At 40.7% G+C, this 9,970-nt stretch overlaps 1 protein-coding gene across 2 annotated transcripts in view; it reads left to right on the forward strand.

The window, feature by feature from the left end:
* The window catches only part of csnk1g1 (casein kinase 1, gamma 1), a 31,398-nt gene extending 26,611 nt beyond the window's left edge, over positions 1-4,787 (forward strand). For both annotated transcript variants that reach the window (XM_083940662.1, XM_083940663.1), the window contains 2 exons: positions 718-821; positions 4,590-4,787. In XM_083940662.1, coding sequence (XP_083796788.1) covers positions 718-821; positions 4,590-4,644 — 159 coding nt within the window. In that variant the 3' untranslated portion in view covers positions 4,645-4,787. The remainder of the gene's footprint in view (positions 1-717; positions 822-4,589) is intronic.
* Positions 4,788-9,970: the final 5,183 nt, after the last annotated feature.

Genomic DNA, 9,970 nt, shown 5'->3' on the forward strand with positions numbered 1-9,970 from the left:
TTATAATGGCATATGGGCTGGAAAATGAATTAAAAACCCATAAAATGATTTTGATTCATAATAAGTAGATGAACAGTCCTCTTGGCTCCCTGCAGATTTAAAAGGAGAACTGACTGTAAAAGAGAGCTTCGATTATTCCACCTGACAGAAGTGAAGCTACAGTAAACCTGTTTGCACCCAGATTTACTGGATTTGTTGAAATGACTATTGTCAGCTATGGTCACTGGCCAGAATTGTTCTCTGCACGCAGGAAGAGTGGGATTTATTTCAGACAATACTAACGTGCCTCCAGCCGGACTGTCTGCTAAAAGGAGAAATTTTGCAGTTTACTGATCTCCCACAACATATTTCTCATGGTCCTCCACCCGTCCCTTGGCGTCTTTTGGGACTAACTTTGAAGTTTTCACAAATTTTCTCTTAATGACCGCAGCAGTATCAAAGGGAGACACACCGATAACCATCAGAGAGGCCATCAACACAAGATGCAATCATAAAGTGAAGCTAACACAAGACTGATTAATGTGCTTTTTGTGCTAGTGATGTGTTCTTCTTTGCTGCTGCGTTCCCACAGAGACAAAGTAAAGTCAATTGGTAAAGCAACATTCATGCATTAGTTTTTCACCAGAGAAAGTCTCAAACACAGCAGGACCGGTTTTTCACATTGGTCCTGACCAGCGTCTTAACTGCCTTTGAAGTAACCCCCCATCTGTGCCGCAGGTGGTCAGCTCGACCAACGGGGAGCTGAACGCAGACGATCCGCTGACTCATTCCAACGCTCCCATTACAGCTCAGGCAGAGGTGGAAGTGGTCGACGAGGCCAAGTATGTGTCGTACACCTGCCTCACCTCTCCTCCTTGTCCGTCTGTCGCTTCCTCTCTTTCTCCCGTTCTACCTCTCTCTTCCTCTCGACACTTTTTGCTATGCCGTTGAATTGTGGCAGCACCCATCCGCCAGCTGTCATCCTGCTCCTCTTATCTTCTGTCTGCCTGTGTGGGTTTTTTATCTTGACTGATGCCTGTCTCTATGCTGTTCCCTCGATTAGATTTGTTCAAAGGAAAGAAAGCCGATGTAGATGAACTTCTCAGTCGGAGAATAAAACAGCTTCTCATAACTGTAGCCTGTCTGAGCAGCCGACGCCTGACACTGACACCTCTGAGGACGTCAGTTTACTTTCTAACACCATGACCATATTAAAGAATTGCTCCACTGTTGTCTTTAAGAGTACCATTAATGATCAATGCGTTGCAGATTGGGCCAGTTTATTGAGGTAGCAGCCAGCTGAGATCACACCAGATTGTCCATGTGGTAAATTAGTCACATGTACAAAGATTATGCACATGATGTCATCCTATCAGTCACTTCTTCCTCTCCCTGAGACACAAACATGGAAGCCATGGTCATTAGCATTGGGTTAAATTCAGTTCATCTTCAGCTGGTGCCACCAGCTCCCGGTGTCTTCATCGCCAGCAGCTGGGATGACGCCATGTTGCATTGCTGGGCGCCCACTGTGCTGAAACTGCGCTGCTGGCCGAATGTCACGAGGTTCAGCTGACTGAGAAGAACTGAGCTCCTCTGAGAGACACAACTCTTTGAGACAAAATATATGTTTATTAATGGAGAGGATAAGTGCATTCAGTTGGAATTGGAGGCTGTTGTTGAATATTATACACTAAGGCCGATGTTTGTTTGATAAAAGAGTGAAACTTCAAAGTAAATGAGATTTAGTTACAAGCTCCAGAAGTACTGAGAACTGCACTTGTCTCGAGTTCTGAGGCTCTGGTGGAAACATTTATGATTATGCCTAGATCTGGCCCATTGAAATACCCTATTTGCTGTCAATTTAAGAATGTAAAATATTAGCCATTTGACGTAGGGTTGTAGATATTTAGCTGGTTGACAGGTAAATGTATTTTCCCCCCTGTAAATTAAGTACAGGATGCAGAATAATGCTATAATTGTTATATAAACAGTTAAAACAGTGAAACGTTACTTTGATTCTCACAGATGTATTTGTTCAATTTGAAGGTTTCGATAAAATACTTGCTGAATTTTCATTGAAAGTCCGTTGAGAAGGTAATGTCAGCTCATCATTATCGGTTCAGATGACCATTTAAAATGGACAATTATTACAAAAGCAAAATGTCGTAACTGAGTAAAACTTTCCCCTTACCTAAATATGAGATTTCATCGAGTAGCTACCCATGGTTATGTTTGTTAAACAATATATCCCAATACATCTTGTAGCCTTAACATAGAAAAAACAGGGTTCCTATTTTAATGTTATGTTTTTCAGGCTTGAATTTTTTGGATAAAGTTCTTGAAAATGCCTGAAATGGTATCCACGTGTATTTCACAACAAATAGCTGTAGAATAGAAATATAATTTAATTTCTTATCCTTCTGATATTACGGAACATTTTTGGTGTCTATAACGTAACACCATCTCTTTTAACGTGGTTTTAATGGAAAAAATAAAGTTGAAATGATCATTTTCAATGTCTATTTGTAGAAATATGTGATTTACCACAGCTGTGAGGTGCTGAAAAGGTTGTAAATTGACCTTGAAAGTGCTTAAAAAGTGCTTTAATTCACTTGAACGTGCTCTCGTTTGTGTTTCTGCGACATGTTTACTGCCAGTCCCTTTGATACCTCGTCAGTGAAGTTGGTGTTTGATATAAGAACATAAAGTAATGAATGCAAATCTTGCATCTGATGCAGTTTAATTAATGTTTTGCCTTCTGGGGGAATATGAGATTCCCGTGGTGAATTAATGCCACATGCATCGTCTGCTCTTTCATCTTTTTGGTTAACATTCACGGGCTGATTTGCTTCTGACTGTCGGAACAATAAAAGATAAGGTTCAGCCTGTGTACGATCAGGTTAAACTTACTCTGGATTTTAGTTTCTATCAGTGATTGTATCTACAAATCATACTTAAAAGTACATTCGGTTAGGTTAGCATATTCAAATATTTCCCTATAATTCTAAACTGAAGGAGTACAGTACGCATATTTCTCCATATGTGTTTATGAATAAAATGGTGGTAGGTTTGTTACACCTTGTGATGGTACAGTGACTTCCTGTTAACAGAGTTGATTTCTTTTGATAGGACAGCTCTACACATGTTTCCGAGCTTTACACATTATTAAAGTCTTTACTAGCTTTAAGATATTAAAGTTTTAATTGTGCGTCCAGATTTCTTAAATCAAAGGTGAAGAAGAACTTACGAAGAACTTAGAAAGGACTTATCACACAGTATTAGTGATGGATTTAATACCAAGTGTTGGGTCAACCTTTACTTAAACTTATTCCCATTGTTGTTCACTAAACCTTTTATAAAGATGAGACGGGCATTTGATGTGTGACATGAAGAAATATTAGAAAAGGCAACTGGCGATTGAATCGTATAAACAATTGAATTTTATTCAGGAAGCAGACAATGTCATTTTTTTAAAAGGTTGTCGAATGCACAATCTTATGTGTCAAATGTACATTACACAACGTTTTGACACTGTAACATCCTCATAGCCTGGGAGAAATACTTAACCCAGGTTAAATGTGCTCCTGGACTCCGGTAACTAGGGGAGAAGCAGCTGCAGAGTAGATGTGCTGTGACCTTTTCTGTGATCTCTCCTCCTTTACCCTCTCGAACGTCCCCGCTCCGTGTCCACCGGTGTCCTGTCGTGTGTGTCTGTGCATGTTTGTGTGGCATGTGCCCAGTCCCATCATCTTGGTCTTGCTGTATTAATCTATCTTTCTTTTCTCTTTACACTCTTTCCTCTCTCTTCTTCTTCTGTAGCTGCGTGAAAATGCTCAACCTGTGGTGAGTCCCTCTCTGCTAGTCCACACCAGACTCATGGGCCAGGGAGTGGACCAGCCTAGGCTGGGGCCCAGTGGAGTTGTTACTTACCAATTTTAACTAGACTCTCACTGGTGCAATAGTGCCATATAACCCCTGAGAACGCTGTCTACCATGTGTACTACCAAGTCTCTGCCCTTTTCTGTGCTGCCATGTGAGCAGGCATACCAACTTAAAACAGAAAGAGTAAACAAGTACTTTGATATAAGTCAACTGAAGACTCTTCCTAAAGAGCCCCTGTAATATTTGTAAGCTCTTTTTCTCACTCTTTTAGCAGATTAACGGTCTTTAAACTCTTGTTGCATGGTGCACCATTATTCGTTAGTTATGAACTGATCTGAGAATAGCCAGTCACTGTCCTATGTCTTGATCCACAGCGTTTTTCTTGTCTTTGTATGTTTTATTGACCATTCAGGCTCACCATGTCTTGTGCTCCGTGTGTGCACTGCTCCATTTTTTTGCATAGGAGAAAAACTGCCTTCAGAGTCACTGCAGCGAACCTTTGGCCAGCTGCACCTCTCATTATTGTGCTCCTAAAAACACATATATGTCCATAAATGTCCCCCTGGGGATCAACGAAGCATTTCGATTCTATTTGAAAGACTCAAATAAATTCAGTTCTTGTGATATCAAACCAATTGAAACAGTCCGCCGGTGTTTGTTCTTTCTTTTTGCTTCATCCGAAGCCTCTTCCGTCTACATATCAGTTCAATGTCCGCCTCTGTCCGCAGGTGCTGCTGTTTCTTCAAGAGAAAACGGAAGAAGAACACGCCGAGGCACAAATGATGATCCGACACCGGCCTGAAACGCTCCAAAGTGTCCGGCTCAGTTGTTTGTGATTTCAGAAATCAATGTGGTCCCGTTCAGAATAAAAGAGGGAGACAGCTGAAAGATCTTGACTCTCTGGAGGGACCCGTTCAAAATGGTTTGTTGAGATGTACAAGACGCTTGTGTCTTTTGATGGGAGTCGTTTTTCTTTATTTTATTTTTTATTTTTTCCCCCTCCTACAAGATGTGCGGGAATGTTTCGCAGGCCAGTCATCCAAACGGGGGAACCTTTTTGTTGGAATTTTGCAGAGGATAATCTTTTATTTTCCTCCCCAAGACGCCCAGCATTTGTATTTTTCTCCTCGTTTTTTGATGTATATTTTTTTGCTCCTGTTTCTCTTCTGTGGTATTGCAAAGGAAGAGACAGATCTTCCTGTGGGATCTTGCCACCTTCAGCCTGTTGCGTACTGCAATTTCTTCGTTTGACTCACAAAATCATGTTTTTCATTTCCCCCACTGTCAAGTCCCAGTTCAAAGTGGTTTTGCCCCATCGTTAGTTTGCGAACTCATTTTGACACGAAGCCTTTTTTGGTCACTCCTGACGTGGGACTGAATGTAAAACCTGAACACACGAGGAGCCGAGAGTGTAACTGCCTGTCTTCTGGCACAAAGAGCATCAGTCTGCCATTTGGCCCCTGCACTTTTTTCCTCCAAAGAGGTCAACCCTGGCACTGGGACCCGGGCCTGAGAGAACAGAAGACCAGAGACGCCTCCTGCACTGTTCTCTGAGGATGATTTCTGCTCACGCTGCTTGGTTAAAGCGCTCCCCTTAACCACGCTGCTGTCGAAAACACACTACAGTCTCTTTTGACTCACATGCAGTTTTGCTCCTGTTGGCTTTGTCATAATGAGCAGCGACCTGACACTTGTACATGGGGCTGAAAAACAAAATGCTATTTATGCTATTTATCTCTCGGTTGCCACCAGTTTTCTTACTAATGCTAAAACATACACACTGAATGTATGGGCGGAAACGTAAATGACTTTGGAGCATTTATATAATCTGTCATGCGCATGGGAAAGAAATTGCAGTTAAAGGAATTAAGAGCGATGTTTTTAAAAAAGGAAAAAAGTGAGACCAAAATTAAGTGGATTATTAGAGGGTCTTAAATGTTTCTTGATCTTAATAATGTGACGGGATAATAATGGACTCTACACCGGTAGACACTGGGGGACGTTGCTTTGGAGTGACAAGAGAAACGGGCGTGATGTGCTTTGGAGATTGAATCACAGCCTCTCGACGCTACTGTCCAATGCCTTAACCCCAACCGACCGACCAGTCGACCACCACATCACATCACCAACTGGATTAACAAGCTGGCAGCATGACGGTTGTGAGATTTCCAGCGCAATTCTTTGGGGTCACATGTATAATAAAGCCCAAAGTTGCGGACTGTTCCCCAGCCAGTATCCGAGCAGTTAATGACTTCCCATGTTCCACTGAGGATGTTTTCCCAAGAGAGAGCCATGCCAAATGGAAGGTTTGGTATTATAGCCTGTAATGGTGTTAAAGTCGTCCCTGCCCCTGTGTGTCCAGTCTGAAGACACCCCCCCCCCCCCCACTCCTGTGCTGCAAAGCGATGTTTTAAGTTTGGATGACTCTGCTGAACCCTCCCCGTTACCCTCTCATCGACGCAGAGAGAACGTCGGCGTGTGCGAGGGCAGATTAGTGAACATGTCCATACCATTTTTATTTTAATTTAGTGTCATGGAGGACTGCCTTGAAACAATATCCTCGATATGTCACCTTGCCTATCCTCCAAACAGAGTGAATTACCGTACATAGGTTTTTTTTTTTTATTGTTTTTATTTTATATCTTGCTAATGTGAATTTTTTGAATGCAATTTTTTTGTTTTTTTTTGTTTTTCCATTCCAAATAGCCATGGTTTTATGGGGAAAGAGAGGGTAACAAACAAAAAAAGCTTGAGACCATGACTGCACTACATTTGTTGACCCCGGCTTTCCCTGACAAGACCCTGCCTTCTTAATACTGTACTTTAAACGTGCTTCTTACTTTAATTGTAGCTGCCTCCTGTGCTAGGCCTTCCCTATAGGGTGCAGGGAATACACTTTAAATTGACTTTTATCCCCGCCCACCACTTTTTTTGTGCCATTACACCCTCCTCCCTTCCTCTCTCCACACACACACACACACACACACACACACACACACACACACATACACACACACAGACAGACACACACACACACACACGTCCTAGATGAATCAACTCTCAGCAGGTGTTAGATTTGGCGTTTTTGTGGACCTGCTCTATCATCTTTAGAAATACAATGTTGTAGATGTTGCGAACTATCTCAATGAATCAGTATGTAAACCTGCTTGTTGCGTGTATTTACACTGTATAGCTTTTGGTTTATTCTCACCCCTGACATGTCAGTTACTCTGGGGTCTAAGTTATTGTGTTATTGAAAAGTACTTGAATATGAAAATCTACGGGACCTTTTCTGTTGTTTTATTTTCTTGGCCGTTGTCATAGTAATTCCACACATAGGATTTTGAGGGGAATGGTGTGAAAACGGGCTATTTGAATGACAGGTATTCATTTCTCTGAGATGTCTTAGTGCCTCTTGAGTGTGTCGGACAGGTGTCAGACTCACCTGTGGAGTCCTGTGTGAGCTGGTGGAAATGACCGGATGGGGATTCATGTATTTACCCAGAGGAGTTGCAGTTAAATGTTGGTTTGGAGGTTAAAAATCACTTTTTTCAGTCTTTGTGAAACATTCACCGTAGTGTATTTTGATCTGTTGTCTGTGAAATCCTTCATTTGTTCAGACACCAAACCCTGCGACATCTGCTGCCTGCGATTCTCCCCGCAAAGCGTCAGCGACACCCGGACTGTTTCGTTCCAGCTACCTGGAAAAAAGAAAAAAAAAAGCTGAAAGTATTTCTGTGTAGTGAGATGGATGTCCAGACTATATAGCCTTCAACGTTCCCCCCTGAATTCCCTGAGTGCCATTCCTGAGACTACTACTAGCCCATGCCTTTTACCTGTGCCAGGAAAATATGAAGTTGAATGTTTTTTTTGGTTGTTTTTTTTTTAACCATCACATTCCACCTTGCATCCTTGACGCGTCCACTGTCATTTTTGGAAAAATCGCAGAGCAACGCGGCTCAATTCAGTGCCAGGAAGTGTTGTCGGAGTTGTTAAAGAGCGTTGGAAAAAGTGTTTTACGAGTCTCCCCCTCGGTTTCTTTCTCTTTGCGTCGAAACCAACACCATTTTATTGACCGTATTGTTTCAGAGTTTGGATTTGTGACTGGTCGCCTTGGCAACTTCCGCTTCTTCCTTGAACTGTGGGTCGCCTCGCTCTTTATCTCCCGGCTGAAATGGTAGATATAGATATATTACTCTGATGTATTTACTTTTTACTCTCTGGGCCCTCGTACAGAGAAATATAGGAGTACTCTGTATGGTTTGTATCTGCATGGCTTATCTGGAGACGACAGAGTCTCCAGTGGATCTTCTCACCTGTAGGGCTCATACGCTGTCGGGTCAGTGAGACGTTATGGCTTCCAGTCCTCATGTAAAAATAAATAACTGTTGCGTGTCTTCTCACAGCACATTCCATTTCATTTGCCATTATTTCCGATATTCACTTCAGTCAGACTTGTGTTTATGGCTTTGGTTGTGCGAGTCACATTCCTGTGTGTCGAAGCTGTGTAAATCAAAGTGTGAATGAACGGCTTAGGTCTTTATGGGTTCTCTGGCACTTTTTCCTCGTTGCTGTACTGTAGACTTGTCTTGGATTTACTGTATATTTTTCTTTGAGGGCGAGGGTGACATTTACTGCAATATCGTGATGATTATTTGAGAATTGTAAATTGTACAGCGTTCACAATTATACTCTTTGTTCTTTCTGTTGGGATATAAAATATGTATTCTTTGATTATTATATTTTTTTTCCTCTCAGACTGTGGAAAATCAAATTGTACAGCTCTAAGAGTTTATCCTCCCCTCAGCATTGTTTTTTTTTTTTTCCAGAGCTATGATTAAGAGAAATCTTAAAACTGTAAATAAATATTATTGTGTTGAAATATGAATGTCACTTCAAAAATGTATTTGAATGAGTTAGTCAAGGGCTTCAAGAATGAAGGACCCAGTTTTCTTCTTTTTATGGTTTCATATTTTTAATTTACAGAAGGGTTAAGGTCTTTTTTTTTTATCTGAGATGCCTATGTTTTTTTTTTTTCCTCCTTGGATTCATATAATACAATGTGTCACACATGAACCTTATAAAATCACTTTTTATTCCCTCCACACCTAAAGGGAAACTCCAGTTTGCACCCTTTTTTATGTAAAATAAAAGATCTCTCCACCTTGTGGGAATGTCTTTTGTGAGATGATTTTGTATGAATTGCTTCCGATATTCTGACTTAAATGAAATTGCAAATATACACGGATGAAGAATCCAGCGCTAATTTCAGAGCAGATTGCCTTCTTTGTGGATATGCCCGTCAGGACTTCAGTCCGACCCTTATGAGATGTTTTCAGAGTGAATGAAACGTGTTATTTTAATTGTGTGGGTGCAGTGTGTGTACGATGGGGAGAGGAGCGGGAATAAGGAGTTGATAACTTGATTATTCTCAGATTTGGGGGTTGGTCTGATCCTCGGATTTCACACTGCTCATGTAAGAGAGTAAAAAAATAAATATTGGGATCAAAGTGTATTACCTGAAATCACTGGTTCTCATTTCCTAAAAGCGTCTCAAAGCTAAGACGATAAAATGGCAAAAATAATATGTTGTCGTGTAAGATATAAAGGTTATCTGTAGATCCTTTATACCCAGGAGTGTGGTCAGCGTGTTCAGAGGTGAGGGGAGGTTTAACTTTAGTTCAGAAAGGATCAACATTAGCTTCTGCACATGCAGCTGCTCAACTTTGTTCACACTGAATATTCCACTACATGTCAAAGGAAATACACGTACTGTATTTAACAGTTATACTTGATAGTTTTATTGCAGATTTAATTCAATATTAGTTATTGTCTTAAAATGTGAATATCTTTTTAAAAATTGCATCTTTTATTAATACACAATAATCCACATTTAAAGTTTTATTTGTTTGAAGTAATTTTCTTTTTTACACACTACATCCATATTTGTTAACTCGTTATTTTAGTAAGCTCACAATGTAAACCGCGACATACTGTATGTAAGTCGAGGAATAGGTCTGTATAATGTCAATAATATGAGTGAAAACATGAATATATAACGCAATTAATACACAACACATTTGATGATTAATTACATTTCTCATTTTCA

The sequence above is a fragment of the Echiichthys vipera genome (genome assembly GCF_963691815.1).
Source record: "Echiichthys vipera genome assembly, chromosome: 1".
Taxonomy (NCBI): Eukaryota; Metazoa; Chordata; class Actinopteri; order Perciformes; family Trachinidae; genus Echiichthys; species Echiichthys vipera.